At 40.1% G+C, this 17,134-nt stretch overlaps 2 protein-coding genes across 5 annotated transcripts in view; both read left to right on the top strand.

Annotated features, from left to right (window-relative positions):
• Window positions 1-2,015, top strand: part of FNDC7 (fibronectin type III domain containing 7) — a 33,919-nt gene extending 31,904 nt beyond the window's left edge. For both annotated transcript variants that reach the window (XM_054668305.2, XM_016923674.3), the window contains exons 12-13: window positions 667-735; window positions 819-2,015. In XM_054668305.2, coding sequence (XP_054524280.1) covers window positions 667-698 — 32 coding nt within the window. In that variant the 3' untranslated portion in view covers window positions 699-735; window positions 819-2,015. The remainder of the gene's footprint in view (window positions 1-666; window positions 736-818) is intronic.
• A 3,426-nt stretch (window positions 2,016-5,441) lies between these two features.
• Window positions 5,442-17,134, top strand: part of STXBP3 (syntaxin binding protein 3) — a 65,348-nt gene continuing 53,655 nt past the window's right edge. For all 3 annotated transcript variants that reach the window (XR_010159228.1, XM_016923686.3, XM_001145368.5), the window contains exons 1-3: window positions 5,442-5,663; window positions 14,613-14,662; window positions 15,423-15,504. Coding sequence is in view for 2 of the 3 variants with exons in the window: in XM_016923686.3 (XP_016779175.1) it covers window positions 5,615-5,663; window positions 14,613-14,662; window positions 15,423-15,504 (181 nt within the window). In the remaining variant the exon portion in view is untranslated. The remainder of the gene's footprint in view (window positions 5,664-14,612; window positions 14,663-15,422; window positions 15,505-17,134) is intronic.

Below are 17,134 nucleotides of genomic sequence, written 5' to 3'. Positions count from 1 at the left end.
GCCCTCAAAGTGCTTCTGATGCATGCTAAGGTACAAAAAGCATGGCTTTAATTCAAGAAAGCTATTTCAATGCTGGAAATTTGATGCAAGTTGGAAGGGAAAGGAAAAAAAAAACCTATTTGAGGTGATAGGGGCTCTAACAAGAGGTAGATAGATGGGAGGGGTTTGTGCCTGACGTCACACCATGAGCAGGGGCTGGGGGTGTTCCTTCATCTTTAGGACCCAACATGTTTCAGTGTCACCTGTACATCCTGGGCAACTTTGAGGAAGTTTCCTCTCTGTGACATACTTAGCAGCTAAACAGGTTTATGTTTTCCATATAAAACTCCCCGAGTCATTAAAATTTTGGAGTTCCCTGAGGAGCACAGCAAGTTGGCCTAGGGGTGAAAAGGAAAGTTCTTTTGTTTTGAACCAGTGGTCTGGGATTAAAGAGACTCTGGGAGGGTTCATTTGGTGAAGCAGGAGAGAGATTGCTCTGGTTAGAAACTGCTGATCAGTTTGAACACTTTGTCAGTTGTCATAGTTTCATGTTTACTTGCCGTGAAGTGCTGCAAAAATAGCATTTCAAATCAACATACACATAAAATCTCAGACACTGGTGCTTTTTAAGAAAATGTCTGCATATTGAATGCATCTTTTACTGCTTCCCTTCCTTACCCTTTTCAGTGATTTATAGAGGGAAGAGAAATGAAGAATGACAAAGTGAGCCCCAGATAAAAACAAAAACTTGACCAAGTGAGTAACGTAAATTGATTTTGTGTGATTTTATGGCAAAGTTTTTTGTCTTTGTTTAAAATGTTTTCCCATTTGTCTTGCAGAGTTGTCTCATTTGTTAGTGATTAGAGATGGAAAAGATCTACTAGAATGTAGAATAAAAATGCCTCTAGGATAGGAAAAGCTCCTTTGGCCTTTAGAAGAACATCTCTGACTCTGCTTCCTGAGGGCAAGGTCAGGTATGTCCTCACCTGCACAGCAGTTGGAGATCTGCTATGTGAGGACTCTGGAGAGAAATGAATCCAGAAAGTCCCCTGGACGGCTGCTAGCCTGAGTTGGCACACTGTGAGAACCCTGGAAACAAGAAAGATCTGCTTAGCAGAAATTCTGAGATTTCACATCCACACACACCACAGACTTCAACACATCCACTTCATGAGTGTTTTATTGACAACAGCACTTGTCTGCAGCCCCCTCAGGGGCTGGAAATGTTCACTCCCAGAAAGTCAAGCCACCCACATGCAGACAGCACTTATCCCAAGACAAACCTCCAGCAGGACTTCAGTATAGGTTGGAAAGCAATAGCTGCCAGGGCAACCTGAGATAACAAACGCCCTCATCGCAAGTTAGGAGCAAAGCTGAGCTGCTTGCAGGGTTCGCTGAGCCAAAGCATCAGGTGGCGTGACATCCATGGGAGCATCTGGGAAAGCAGAGCTGCCAGCCTGTTGCTAGAAGGGTTGCAGTTATGCTTTCTGCATGAGAGAAGATGTCAAATGGAGAGCCTCAAACTGTCGCCAACTGACATACATGCATCTGTTGGGGGGAGGACCATCCATCCTATTGGCCATATCCCCCACTCATACTGTAATTACTTTTTTCATCTTTGGAGGGGGAAGGCAATGAAATATAACATAAATCTCTCATATCTAAAAAAGTTTGTCCTTCAAATATCAGTAACCTAATTTAAAACATGTGAGTAGACTTGTGTAACACACACACACACTTGCACACACACAGTTACAGTGCTTGCTCCCCAAACACATGGCTATGGAGCCAAGCATGTCTCTAGTTAGGAACAACCATAAAACTCTGCCCAGGGGGAATTGGACCATGGAATTAGGCTCGAACTAAGCATGGAAGAAAGAACAAACTTCCATTTCTGTTCTCTCAACTTCCTATCAACGTGCGCTGCAAGAGAGAAGTGATATGCTTTCTCTATGAGACTGATCAGAGATACGTAATGGGTCACTAATAAGAGATCTTCCCCAGAACATCTGTACATGAACAGAGACAAGCCAAAGGTATATATCTCTAAAAATGGAATTGGAAGCATCAGAGAGCACACCTAATACCCTACAAATACCAAGGCACAGAAAGTGAAATAGCCATCTGCCTAGCTAGGCACCTAAGGCTGACTTGTTTTGGTCAGAATGTCATAGAAGAAAATGTGATCCACAGTGGGTAAAGATAAAATTAGGTTATTTAACGTGTATATAGCACAAACTACCAGCTTGTAAGTGCTCTCCATATGCCCGTTTTATTCTCATAACAACCCTGCAAGCTAAGTAATAACATTATCTCCTTTATACAGGTAGGGAAAAACAGGCCCAGAAAGGTCAAGTAGCCCACCCATGTTCACACGGCTAATCAGTTCAAACACAAAGTTTCAGGGAGAGAAGTAAGTAGCATTGATTAGACCTGCTAATTCATGCTATCTTTTAGTTAAAATTTTAATTTTAATTATTATGGGTACATAATAGTTGTATATATTTATGGGGTACATGTCACATTTTGATACAGGTATACAATGTATAATGATCAAATCAGGGTAATTGGGGCATCCATTACCTCAAGCATTTATCATATCTTTATGTTAGGTACCCAAGATATCTTTTTTTTTTTTTTTTTTGAGATGGCGTCTTGCTCTGTCACCCAGGCTGGAGTGCAATGGCGTGATCTCAGCTCACTGCAACCTCCACCTCCTGGGTTCAAGCGATTCTCCTGCCTCAGTCTCCCGAGTAGCTGGGACTACAGGCACCCACCACCACGCCCAGCTAATTTTATACTTTCAATAGAGACGGGGTTTCACCATGTTGGCCAGGATGGTCTCGATCTCTTGACCTTGTGGTCCACCCGCCTCTGCCTCCCAAAGTGCTGGGATTACAGGCGTGAGCCACCGCACCCGGCCTCCCATGATATCTTTATGGAAAATATTTCTCTAGATTATTATGAATAAGTGATCGCTTATTAGAGGAGATCTGGGAATAGGATAGTGAGTGAGTGATCTGCCCTAACTCAAGTGCGTGTACATTCAACCCTCAGTTATTTTGGCCATTTACCTGCTCTGAATTATACAAAGCAGCTTTTCATCCCTGGCCAGTGTTAGCAGATTTTACCTTCTACTTTGCTGTGTCACGTTTAGGGAATCCAAGTTCATTTTTCAATTTGTTTAGGCAAGCAAACTAGAGGAGACGTAGAGAAACTGCTTAGGGAGCTTATGCAAATCTAGGGGAGCCTGGGAGGATAGGCAATTTGGTACACTAGAAAGAGCAATGGCCTTGGAGCCAGATGGATCCAGATCCTAGCTCATTTTGAGATTTTTCATGATTTATTTAACCTCCCTGAGACTCAGTTTTCTCATATGTAAAATGGCAATGGTCATCTTGCTGGGCTGTTGCGAGGTTTGAGATAATATATTCATATTCAGCACACAGGTGCAATGAAACTGAGGTGTTTGAGGTCACACTGCTAGTAAGAGGCAGAGCCAGATTTTGTAGGATGTAAACCTATGCCTACGTGCAGTTAAAGACCATGCTTGCTCCACTATTCCGCAGTGCCACCAAGGACTCTGGCCTTCAGGAGCATGAGCCAGAACTGCACCCCATGTGACCAGAGTCAAATTTCCAACCCAGAGGGACCTGTATTATTCCCTGGCACCTGGTCATTCTCCTGAAGGATAAGAGATGGAGGCACCTCACCCATCTCACTCTTCCCTCTTGGTTTGGCTCTTCAGAGCAAGGGGCTTCACCTCAGAAGGGTGAATTTTCCCTGGCACATATTTTTCTTATGGATTGGGGCTTCACCCTGCTAAACTAAGCAGAACCTAACTTAAAATGAAAAGGGAGAGGGAAATCATATGTGCACTTGTTTAAAAAATTGAGCAACTGAATCAATTTAGAGTAGGTTTAAAGGAGGTCAGGGCTCCAGCTTCTATTCTCATATAGGCCTTGAACAGAAAAACCACTCAGCCATAGGTTGTGCCAGAACCCATTTTATGGCCTTTTTTATTGTTAGAGACAGGGTCTCATTCTGTTCCCCAAACTGGAGTACAGTTGCATGATCATAGCTCACTGCAGCCTGGAACTCCCAGGCTCAAGCAGTCGTCCTATGTCAGCCTCGCAAGCAGCTACGACTCCTCAGCTTGCAGGTAGCATGCGCCATCATGCCCAGCTAACTTTTTTATTAATTTTTTTTTTTTTTTGGTGGAGACAGCAGTCTTGCTATGTTGCCCAGGCTGGTCTTAAACTCCTGGCCTCTATCAGTCCTCCTGCCTAGGCCTCCCAAAGTGCTGGGATTACAGGTGTGAGCCACCATGCCCAGCCTGTTCTTAATTCTTCATTTGACTTTCCTCTCCTAAAAATTGCAGGTTACCCCACAGACTACTCTATTGCTTTCCATGTAGCCCAAGCCTGATCTTTGTTCCCACTCCACCACTAAGTGCATCCTTGGCAAGTTACTTGACTTCATTAAGCCTCAGTTTCCTTGTTGTAAGTGTTGCTTTGAGGATCAGTGAGGTAATCTACTTAGCATGGTGCCTGGCATACGGTAAGTAAGCACTCAGTAAATATTAGACATTATTAGTAGTAGCAGTATCTAACCACTTCTACTTCCCTGTGTGACCAATTTGAATCTTTACAGCCACTGGTTCTTTGCAAATCCTTCTAGGAAAGCCTACTTTCTGCCAATGTCACATGGTTATCTCACAGTTAGGGCTCTTAGCAACTAAACTGATCTAACTTAACGTTTGAGGACTTTGATTTAAAGTCCCAAAGGAACCATCTCAGTAAACAGATCTCTACCTAAACTTTCTGAGCTCAGATCTCCTCCTCTGTGAATCAACTTTCAACAATAATTGTAGATTCTGAAGCATTAACAGGTCCTCCCTACATTTGTTGCATAAATTTGTTAATAAATGATTATTGTTTTGTTGGTTCATTTATGTATATCTTATCATTAAGGCATTCAATTTTTAAACTAAGTTTTAACTACCTGCAGCATTCCAGGAATTGTGCTCTTTAATTAGATTATAAATTCTTCAGGGGAAAGAGTCGATCTCTCATTTCTTTGAGTTTCCTAAAAGTCCAGCACAGTTCTTGGCACACTGGAGGGAACCTCACAGTTCTACGCAATTACTGTGTCCTTGAAAAAATGAATGAAATAAACATTTGGGTACAGTACATTTTCCATTGGGTAGTTGGGCTGGCTACTGAGTGAAGTCTATTATGAATCGCCTTGCGAAGTGAAGGGTTATTCTGTAATGGGGAGGATCCTCCAGTCTTCGTGTATGTGTGAACTCGGAATTTCATAGACGGCCTTGGCTCACGATCGGTTTGGCACTTCGCGTTCCTAGGCCATAGGACGTCGAACCTCGGGCGACAGCAGCCTCCCGCTAGGGTGCTCCCGACTTCCCACGGAGGTTCCACCTGTACTGCGCAGCCTCCGTCCGGGAGTGGGCGGAAATTCCCTTGCTGACGCGCGTGACGTCACCGGAGGGCGAGGTCTGCTAGAGGGGGTGGGGCATTCTCCTGCAGCAAGGGGCGGGGCCACCCCAACGCCGCTTCTGCGGCCAAAGTAGGTTGGGAGTGGAAGGTGGTGGCTGCTGCTCCGCAGTGTCGGGAAGATGGCGCCGCCGGTGGCAGAGAGGGGGCTAAAGAGCGTCGTGTGGCAGAGTGAGTGCGGTGGGGTAGGGGTTGAGAGAGGGAAGGCCGGGAGGCTGCCGTGCCGGGCCTCGTTTTGCAGCCCCAACCCAGCGGTCTGTTGAGGAGCCGCCGCGAGCACTTGTTGCTTTGGGACCTGTGTGAGGACTTCTTCCTGCTTTCCTGCCCTGCCTTATTCCTTGCCAGCACCAGGGATGGGCGGGGTGCGACGGGACGCGGCCTTCTCGTTGGCGTCGGGCACCCCCTCGCCTCGGCCGCGCTCTGGCCGCGAAGCTCCGCCCCGGGTGAGCCGCCCGGCCCGGCTTTCCCTCCCGCGGAGCCCGTGCGTGTCCTCGGCCGCGCTCCCCACTCTTCTCCGCTCCCGTCCGCGCTCCACCAGTTGGGGATGTCTCTCCATCCGAGACAATCCGGGCGCTGTTTATTCCGCCCCCATCTCCACCCCACACTGGAGTTTGCAAGGACTGTTTATTATGCTTATTCGTGTTAGTATCAACCCGTGCTTTTCAAAAAACCTCACTGTTTAACAGACTCATCTTCCCCTATTCCGAGAGGAGCCTACTTTCTGAAAAGGTCTTGAGAAGGGACCATTGGAATGACCGGTGTCCAGCCGTGACATCTTCCTGCATAGCCTGGGCAAGAGCCGCTCCTTCCGTTTTCCCTACTCTCGGGGGCCGCTCCCTGCTGTTAGGACCGGACTCCTTATTGGTTACTGATGTTCTGCGGTATCATCCACAACTTTCATAAACATCGCTCCAAACCTAGGTCTGGCAGGTTAGAGAAAGAATGAAACCACCCAACAGGAATAACCATCATTGTTTGGCATCTCTGAGTTCAAAATAATTATGGCCTAGTAGTGGAAAGGGAGTAGCATCTAATTAGTATTTCTTAGTCCAACTTGTTGAACAAAAAACAAATGATTTAGTCAGCAGAATTCTGGGAGTTAGAGTTCCTTGTCTAAAATTAAAAATCCAGATCAGTAACTGGGATAGTGCCTAACATATAGCAGGCACTAAGCAAATGTATAAATAGGTGAAAAATATGAAATTATCTTTTAAAAGGTTAGATAATTTTAAGGTTGGCATTTGCTTTTTCAAGATTTACATGGCTGACTTAAGATTTGAGATGTTTTAAAACAATGGTATTTAAATACATTTATGTGAAAATGGTAACAAATTGTGTTGTATAAATAATTTCCAAAATATGTATGTGATTAACATCTGCATGTATGTATTTAAGCCAGTTCTTTACATATTGAATCATAAGCTTTTTCCCTTTTTCACATTTTCCTTCTGATCCTCATACAGATAAAGACATTGTTTTTATTATCTGTCATTCTGTGACTTCCTTTTTTTTAAACAACTGACATTGACTCAACATTTTTCATGTTGCTTCACAATCTCGTAATTAACATTTTAAATTGCTTTTTAAATACCTTGAGGTGGCAAAAAATTTTGATAGCAGAAAAGAAAAGAAAAAATTAGGGCCAGGTGCGGTGGTTCACGCCTGTAATCCCAACACTTCGGGAGGCCGGGGCAAGATGATCACCTGAGCCTAGGAGTTCATAGACCAGCCTGGGCAATATAGTGAGATCCTGTCTTAAAAAAAAAAAAGTAAAATTAGATTTAAAAAATTTTAAATAAAAATAAAATTAATCTTCCTCCCAACCTTCCTCTCCAGAGACAATCACTCTTAGGTTTCTTATAAATCCTTCCACAAGTTTTTTTATGCAAATACAAGCGTGCATAGAATCATGTTTTTGTTTTATTCAATTATGTTTGTTTTATGTCTTTTTTCATTCTGGTTGCTTTCTCTTTTATTTTGTTGGGCAAAATTTTCTTTTTTTAATTTTTGGATATTTACACAGTCATTTATTTAAATCAGTGTTTATTGAGTGTGTACTCTGTTCTTTGGTTTCCTAGAATTGACAATTGAGTGGGAGAAGACAGGTGCACAAGTAAACTTAATGACTGCTGTATTAGCAGTATGAAATTTTGGACGAAGAGAGGAAAAAGGAATTATTTCCTCTATGGGAGGAGGTCAGGGAAGGCTCAAGAGGAAGTGACATATAAGATGTTTCTTGAAAGGTAGTAGGATTTTGACAGGCAGAGGGAAATGTATGTCAAACCCTAAAGGTGACAAAGTAAGTGGTTGATTATGGAAGAGGGAACAATTCCTTTTGATCAAGTACAGGGTATTCATTGCCAGGGATAGGCGGACATAGACCAAAAGGTATGTTGGAGCCAGATTATGAAGGGCCTGGTTGCTGTATTATTTAGACATTCTGTAGGCAGTGGGGAACCATTAAAAAATGATTTTTTCTCCTCCTTTTTCAAAGAGCAGTCACTAGCATTTCTGGCATTCATTAAACAGTGCTGAGAGGAAGCAATTTTCTTGTTCCTATTTTGAAGAGAAATTAGTCTTAAGATTTAATTAAGTGTGCTGGGCGCGGTGGCTCACGCCTGTAATTCCAGCACTTTGGGAGGCCGAGGTGGGCGGATCACAAGGTCATGAGATCGAGACCATCCTGGCCAACATGGTGAAACCCCATCTCTACTAAAAATACAAAAATTAGCTGGGCATAGTGGCGTGTGCCTGTAGTCCCAGCTATTCGGGAGGCTGAGGCAGGAGAATCGCTTGAACCTGGGAGGTGGAGGTTGCAGTGAGCCGAGATCACGCCACTGCACTCCAGCCTGGGCAACAGAGCGAGACTCTGTCTCAAAAAAAAAAGATTTAATTAAACGTAATGTTAGTGTGAAGTGTACTAGTGATAAGTGCACAGCTGGATGAGTTTTTTACCCATGTAACTACCATCCAGATCAAGATAAAAGAATGTTTCCAAGCACCCTATGACTGACCTTTCTCAGTTCAAGCTCTACCCTCTCTCCTAGAGTAGCCAGTATTCTGACTTTTATCACCACCAAATACTTTTATAATGGTGACTTTTTACCCTTACACTGTTATGTTTACGAGAAATCCTCCATGCCCTTTATTGTAGTGTTTTCTTTAATAATGAATTGTGTGTGCCTGTAGTCCCAACTCCTTGGGAGGCCGAGGTAGGAGGATCGCTTGAACCCGGGAGGTGGAGGTTGCAGTGAGCCGAGATTGCGCCACTGCACTCCAGCCTGGGCAACAGAGTGAGATCCTGTCTCAAAAAAAAAAAAAAAAAGAATAAATATTCAATTTACTACATTTCTACCTAGAAATAATTGCTTTAGTATTTACTTTTGTTTATATTTAGTCGGTCATACAGTAGTCCTTAGCTTTTTTTGTGTATGTTTTGTTTTGTTTTGTTTTTGAGTAGCTGGGATTACAGGCACGTGCCACCTCGCCCAGCAAATTTTTGCATTTTTGGTAGAGATGAGGTTTCACCATGTTGGCCAGGATGGTCTCAATCTCTTGACCTCATGATCCACTCGCCTCAGCCTCCCAAAGTGCTGGGATTACAGGCGTGAGTCACTGCACCCGGCCAGTCCTTAGTTTGTATATATTCTGCTTTCATACAATTTTTGATCATTTTATCTTGAAAGCCCCTGGGTGGTCTTTCCCATTCACAGTTAGTCTGTTTTTGTTCAGCTGACTCGTGATGATTATTGCTTTGGTTTCCTGCCCCAGGCCCCTGGGTTTGCTTTTATAAAGATTCTTACCTATTCACTGAATAATTTGGGCCAGAGGCAGAATCTGTTGGAATCATAATTAGGAATTTAATAACATGTTTTAGTGTTCTTTTTCTTTTTCTTTTTTTTGAGACAGAGTCTTGCTCTGTCGCCAGGCTGGAATGCAGTGGCGTGATCTAGGCTCACTGCAACTTCTGCTTCCCTGGTTCAAGCAATTCTCCTGCCTCAGCCTCCCAAGTAGCTGGGATTACAGGCATGCACCACCACGCCCAGCTAATTTTTGTATTTTTGGTAGAGACAGGGTTTCACCATGTTGGCCAGGATGGTCTCGATCTCCTGACCTCATGATTTGCCCGTCTCAGCCTCCGAAAGTGCTGGGATTGTAGGCATGAGCCACCGCACCCGGCCTTTTTATTATTTTTATTTTTTTGAGATGGAGTCTCACTCTGTTGTCCAGGCTGGAGTGCAATGGCATGATCTCTGCTCACTGCAACCTCTGCCTCCTGGGTTCAAGTTATTCTCCTGCCTCAGCTTCCTGAGTAGCTGGGACTACAGATGAGCGCCACCATGCCCAGCTAATTTTTGTATTATTAGTAGAGACAGGGTTTCACCATGTTGGCCAGGCTGGTCTCAAACTCCTGACCTCATGATCTGCCCACCTCTGCCTCCCAAAGTGCTGGGATTACAGGCGTGAGCCACCACGCCCGGCCATGTTTTAGTTTTCTGAGAATATAAATTCCCTTATGGCCTACAAGTCTGATTTTTTTGCTTTTTCTATTTGATTTTCAAAAACATTGTCATTATGCACTATTTATAAAAGCTTGGTTTATTATTTCTCCATACTGAACTAGTCATTGCAAGACTTGGTTTCTAGTCTAGGTTATACTTCTGTTTCCTAACTCAAACCATGAGGGGTTTGGACTACATTTTCTTCAACATGTTTTCTTCAGCTTGAATTCTCCATGATTCCATTTTTTAGATCTTCACTTTGTTATATTTTCTTTATTTCTGCTTGCATTCCTGATAGTTTTCTCTTATGTCATAGTTTTCTTTTATGTTGTTTTGTTTGGGACATAAATATTTACTATTAGGTTTTCATTTAAGGCTTTTTGCCTGACATCTTTTTTTTTTTTTAATTGTGCTTTCTTGCTCCTCTTTTATATACTTAGGCATGATCTTAGTCCATCTCCAGCAAATTTTTAAAATTCATATATATTAAAGATCTAAAATATAAAAAGTAAGGCAATAAAATGTGGAGCAAATATAGGATAGTATGGGTTAGACTTTTAAAAATTAACTGGTGACTCAGATGCCATAAAAAAGATTATATAAAAATTATAAGCCAGGTACCATGGCTCATGCCTGTAATCCTAGTACTTTGAGAGTCCGAGGTGGGATGATCCCTTGAGCCCAGGAGCTCGAGACCAACCTGGGCAACAAAGTGAGACCCCATCTCTACAAAAAAATTTTAAAATTAACCATGTTTGGTGACATGCACCTGTGTTCCCAGCTACATGGGAGGCTGAGGCAGGAGGATCCCTTCAGCCCAGGAGGCTGAGGCTGCAGTGGACATTGATTGTGCCACCGCACTCCAGCCTGGGTGACAGAGCAAGACCCTGAGTCTAAATAAATAAATAAATAAATAGCTAGCATAAGCCCGGGCACGGTGGCTCACGCCTGTAATTACAGCACTTTGGGAGGCCAAAGCAGGTGGATTGCTTGAGCCCAGGAGTTCGAGACCAGCCTGAGCAACATGGTGAAACTCTATCAAAAATACAAAAATTAGCCAGGTGTGGTAACGCACACCTGTGGTCCCAGCTACTCGGGAGGCTGAAGTGGGAGGATCGCTGGAGCCTGGGAAGTTGAGGCTGCAGTGAGCAGTGATCATGCCACTCAATTCAGCCTGGGTGACAGAACATAACTCAGTCTCAAAAAACAAAAACAAAAATTATTTGGGTAACTTTTGGACTAGTGGAAGATTAATTTAGAGATTAGGTAGAAGCCAGTCAGTGGAGGATGTTAAATAGTAGAGTTTAGATTTTATTCTGTAAGCAAGAGTGAGCATTTGAGGGAATTTCGAGGTGTGTATTAATATAAACAAAGGGTTGTATTTCAGGAAGGTGACTCTGACAGCAGTGTGAAAAATGGATTGAAACAGCAAAGGTGTTGGAGGTGGAAAGCAGGAAATCCAGATAGGATTCTATTGCAGTACTTCAGTGAGAGAGAAGAATCAAGTCGATGCTGGGTGACAGTAGCAATGAAAAATAATAGCTACCAGGGAGAACAATCAATATGCCTAATAGGTGGGCGTGGGGAAAGGAGGAAATAGACAAAGACAATGACTAAGAAAATGACAATAATACTTAGAGAAATAAGTCTAGAGTAGTTTTCAGGGTGCTGTAATCTCAACTTGAGACATGTAGCTGCTTGTATCTGTATTGCGTAGTTGAATGAAGTTCAAAGAGAGAAAGGCTGTAAGATTGTGGAAAATCAAAAGATTAATATGATAGATGAAACTTTGATGATGAATATGGTCTCTGAGGAGACCAGCCACAGGAGCAAATTCTCTTACCTTTGCTCTGAGAACAAGCAGAGCAAAAGTAAGAGAATTGAGTCTTGAGATATATCCATATTTAGGATGCTAGAGAAACAGATATAAGGTCAAATGATTTTCATTAGTATTTAGAGGAAATACCTCCTTCGTTCTATAGTATTTGTTGATGTGATTTCCTTTGACTCCTCTCTAAACATACCTACCTGTGACTGTGTCACTTTTTATGGGTGCCCTTACTATCTCCATAAAACTAGTTCTTTCTTTTAGACAATGACACTGACTCTGTAGGTATCTTCAGATTCTTTTTTTTTTTTCCTCTGGCAGACACAGATAGATCCAAGTATCTTCAGATTCCAAGACAGTTCTATCATTAGAAATTTAAAGCAAGCTACATATGTAATTTTAAATTTTCTAGTAGTCACATAAAAAGGTAAAAAGAAAAAGGTAAAATTAATATATTATATTTGACCTAATAAGTTTTTTACATTCCTTTTTTTGTGCTAAGGTTTTTGAAGTCTCATATGTATTCTGTACTTACAGGATATCTCAGTTCAGACTAGCCACATTTCAGGTGCTCAATAGCCAGATACGGCTGGTTTCCACCATGTAGGACAATGCAGTTCTAAGGTTTCAAAGACTGTAATGAGATGACTTCTGCTTGGGGAGCTTTTCTCCAATCTGCTCCATCATAAACTCCATGAGCATTCATTTCTTAAGAGAAAGACACAAATCTGATAAAAACAAGCAAATGTCTTCAATTTTCAGCTTGTTTGAGGTATAAGGAATGAAGCTAGCTTTGAAAGGAAAAGCAGCATAATATTTCTGTATCTGAGCTCTATCCGATAAAATCCTTTATTTTTGCCTGTAGGGTTCTAGAAGCCAGCGCTTTTGGCTTAAATTATGGTTAAATATTTTGGACTTTCACCATAATTCTCATATAACACTATAATCCTCCTAGCAAACAATATATAATTATCTCAATTGATATTTCATAACACTTCCAAATCTTCTCAATCACAATACAGCCTTCCAGATCACAGTTCTGAAAATGACTATAAATAACTGAATTGCTTTTACTAACAACATTTCTGACACCAAATATGTGTTTTATTCCCCCCTCACACCAACCAGTTCTCCAACTCTGGACACCAGCTGTATTAGTGTCAGAATTGAAATGAATTGTAGGATATCCAGTTAGGAACTAGTTAGCTAGGAACACTAGTTAGTGTCAGACTCCACAGGTTTAAGGGCTCAGTCTCACAATACTGCCTTCACTTCAAATGCCAGTACCAAGTCCCTAGGTTACCCACACTTCTGTCTGTCTTGGCTACAAAGTCAGGAATTCCTACAACCCCCCTTCCCTTTCAGGTTCATTAATTTGCTGGAATGGCTCACAGAACTTCAGAAAACACTTAACTTACTATTACCAGTTTATTACAAAAGATACAAATGAACAGCCAGGTTGGAGAGATACATAGGGTAAGGTCAAAAAAGGTCCTAAGCATAGGTGCTTCTATCCACATGGAGCTGGGTGTCTCACCCTCCTGGCACATGGTTTGTTCACCACCTTGGAAGCTCTCCAAACTCTCTTAAGGGGTTTTTATGGAGGCTTCATTATATAAGCATGAATGATTACATCACTGGTGATTGAACTCAATCTCCAGTCCCTCTGCTTTCCCAGAGGTCCTGGGATGGGGCTGAAAGTTCCAACCCTGTAAACATGGCTTGGTCTGGTGACCAGCCCTCAATCTAAAGCTGTATAGGGGCCCCTCATCCAAGAGTCATTTCATTTGCAGATGGAAGAGATGCTATCACTCAGGAGATTCCAAGGGCTTTAGGGGCTCTGTGCTAGGAACAGGGGGTAAAAACCAAATATTTTTTATTGTACCACAGTAACTGTTATTATTTATACCCTCTGATACAAGAGCCGTCATTTTTTAACATGACTTGTTACCAAAAACTTGTTGATAAATTTCCCAAAAGCATTAACTTAAATATAAATTAGGAAATGGAAAAGCTTAAATTAATGAAATAACCATCTCATTAATAAGAATTAATGAAAAACAGGTTACTATAATTTATATTTTAATTATATTTTATGTATTTGTATTACTACCGATTTTAAAATCAATTGAACATTAATAAAACGTAGTGTGGGAAATTGTTTTATTAAGTAGAACAGATATTTGTATAAATTGTCCACATGAATTATTTAATACATAATGGAAAATGTTTTTAAATCAGTGAACTAATTTTTAAAACATATTTAGATAATTTTGAAAGTCATTGTAAGGAACATATTTATTGATTATAAATCAAGACAATATTGGTATCCAAATGCTGTGATATGTATTGTTGAAAAGCATAATGTAGTAAATCGGTATGAAAAATGTTTATGCAGATTTGATCATCAGATATAATTTAGCAATGGGCAACTTAAGGATGTTCCCGTGGGTTTTTTGTTTTCATCTTGTTTTACTTGGGATTTAAGTAGAATAGGAAAAACCAAATCAGGTAATAATTTTAGAAATATTTTCTCGGTATGTTCATGTACTTAAATATATTAACCCTTTTTATAATACCTTTTAAAGTTAAAAAATTGATTACAGTTTAAATGTACTGTATAGGCTAGGTATTAGAATTGGATTTTTCCATAAGGTTTAACAAATATGTATACTTTTTATGTAGTTTAACAAATTTCAAATTGGATTTTTCCTTAGCCATTTTGGACCCTTTGGATTACTATGTTTCTGTTTATTTAATTCCTAAGTAATTCCTTTCTTTTTTAAACAGAGATAAAAGCAACAGTGTTTGATGACTGCAAGAAAGAAGGCGAATGGAAGGTAGAGTTTGCATACCTTGCTCTTATAAAAAATAATACAAACTTTAAAAACAATACAGTATAAAAACTACATAGTATTTACATGGTATTAGGTATTCTAGTATAAGTAATCTAAAGATGATTTGACGTATGTGGGAGGATGTGTGTAGGTTACATGCAAATACTACACTATTTTATATAAGAGATTTGAGCATCCATGAATTTTTGGTATACACAGGGGTCCTCGAACCCCCATGGATACCGAGGGATGACTATATAGGGTCTGGAATCACACTGCTTGGCTCCAAATACTAACTTCACCACTTAATAGCCGTGGCTCCTTGCACAAGTTACTTGACCTCTCTCTGCCCCGTTTCCTTGTTTATAAAAATGGTGATGGTAATACCTCATATGGTAATTGTAAATATGAGGTGAATTAATCCATGGAAATTACTTAAAACAGTGCTTTGTGCAGTAATTGTTTTACAAGTGGCAATTGTAATTTTAAGAAAATTTGATGTTAAACATAGTGTCATTTAAAATGAATAAACTCTATGTTTCAAATTAGAAATATTTCTGTTTGCTTACTTATGTACGATACTATATGCATGTATATTGAGAAAATCTCTAGCTCATGCAAGATAAAAGATGAGATCATTTTGCCTACTGTCCTGATATTTTATGTTATATAAAAGGCTTATAAAGTTTAATGGATAAAATTCTTTTTTTCATTCTTGGTAATAGGATGCTTACAGTATTTTTAAATTTGTGTTTGTTTTAAGATAATGCTTTTAGATGAATTTACCACTAAGCTTTTGGCATCGTGTTGCAAAATGACAGATCTTCTAGAAGAAGGTATTACTGGTAAGTGTTATTCTTGGCATGAACACTTTTTAATTGTAATTGGGGGAGATCTGAGGTATTAAATTTTAGTTAGTAATTGTGTTTCTAAGGAGCTTATTTTTTTAAATTACTGTAGCCATAACTATTAGATTTAGCATTCTTTTCTCTGAATCTTCTGTCAGTTTTTTTCTCTCAGCTGAGACATATAATTAAGACCTCTAACCAAGCCTAACTTAATTGCTTTGTTGAGGTTGTTCTTTAAATGTTTTGCTCATATATACATATATATATATATAACAATTTTGTATATTGATACACAAGCTTTACTTCAGTATTTTGATTTAGTTTATGGTTTCATATATCGCTTTAAAATGGATATCAAGATTTATGTCATAAAATCAGCTGTTGTACATGTTTACAAATGCATAATGCTGACTTTGTAAATTTATCTTTATTACCAGAAATGAGACAAATAATTATAAGTTTAAATCAGTTTTAGTATGAAAATTTGAAATACTTACAGATTCTGAAAAAAAATCATAATGTCATAAGAAGTTATCTTCCTCTAGGCGGGATTATGTTATTGAGATATTAATCTGTATTACCTATTGAGGAAAATACCAATATCTTGTAACATGCATAATCATGTTATTCTTAATTCATCATCCTTTAACTCACTTATTAAAATTTGATCTTCATAAAAACCTATGAAGACAGATAAATACTCTCATTTGTAATGAGGAATCTGAGGCTCCAAGTGAAATATAATTCATTTATATTTTGGATCCTAATGTAGTTTATGTACCGTCTATTACTCCTAACTTAATGAAGTTCAAAAGTATACCCAGTATTCTCAAGAAAGTCTGACCATATAATATTTATGTTTTGATGTTTATACATAAAATAATCTTTTTTTTTTTTTTTTTTGAGACAGGATCTCACTCTGTCACCCAGGCTGGAGTGCAGTAGTGCGATTTTGGCTCACTGCAGCCTCCTCCTCCCGGGTTCAAACAATCCTCCCATCTCAGTCTCCGAAGTAGCTGGGACTACAGGCACACACTAGCACACCCAGCTAATTTGTATATTTTCTTGGATAGAAACAGGGTTTCACCATGTTGCCCAGGATGGTCTCAAACTCCTGGGTTCAAGTAATCCACTTGCCTTGGCCTCCCAAAGTGCTGGGATTACAGGTGTAAGCCACCATGCCCAGCCATAAAGTAACCTTTATTGTTGATTACATATTCAATTGTGGTCTTTCTGACCCTCAATGTAAAAAGCTCTAAACTAGAAATTAGAAAATTGAAGCCTTGATTTTTCTACTACTGGATAAGTGAAATATTGATTAAGCCACTTAAGTTTTTTAAGTTCTGAAAGGTCATTCTGATGTGAAACTAGGGTGAGAACCATTTGATAATACATAAAAGTTCTGTGGAACTGCAGAGCCATTATGCACTATAGGGAGGTTTTATTGCATTTTGTAGACCATTGTTTCTTACTGTATGCTCATTATTAATAGATATTCTTCAAGGAAGGGATTCCATGGCCGGTACATTTAGGAAACAGTATTAAACAGAGCTCAACAGCTTTCTTTAGGACTTAGAGTCTAAGTCTTATATGCCAAGGTATAAGTGGATCCCCTGGGTAAAATGAT

This window comes from Pan troglodytes, chromosome 1, assembly GCF_028858775.2.
Source record: "Pan troglodytes isolate AG18354 chromosome 1, NHGRI_mPanTro3-v2.0_pri, whole genome shotgun sequence".
In the NCBI taxonomy this organism is placed as follows: domain Eukaryota; kingdom Metazoa; phylum Chordata; class Mammalia; order Primates; family Hominidae; genus Pan; species Pan troglodytes.
This window is presented reverse-complemented; position numbering and strand designations above follow the sequence as displayed.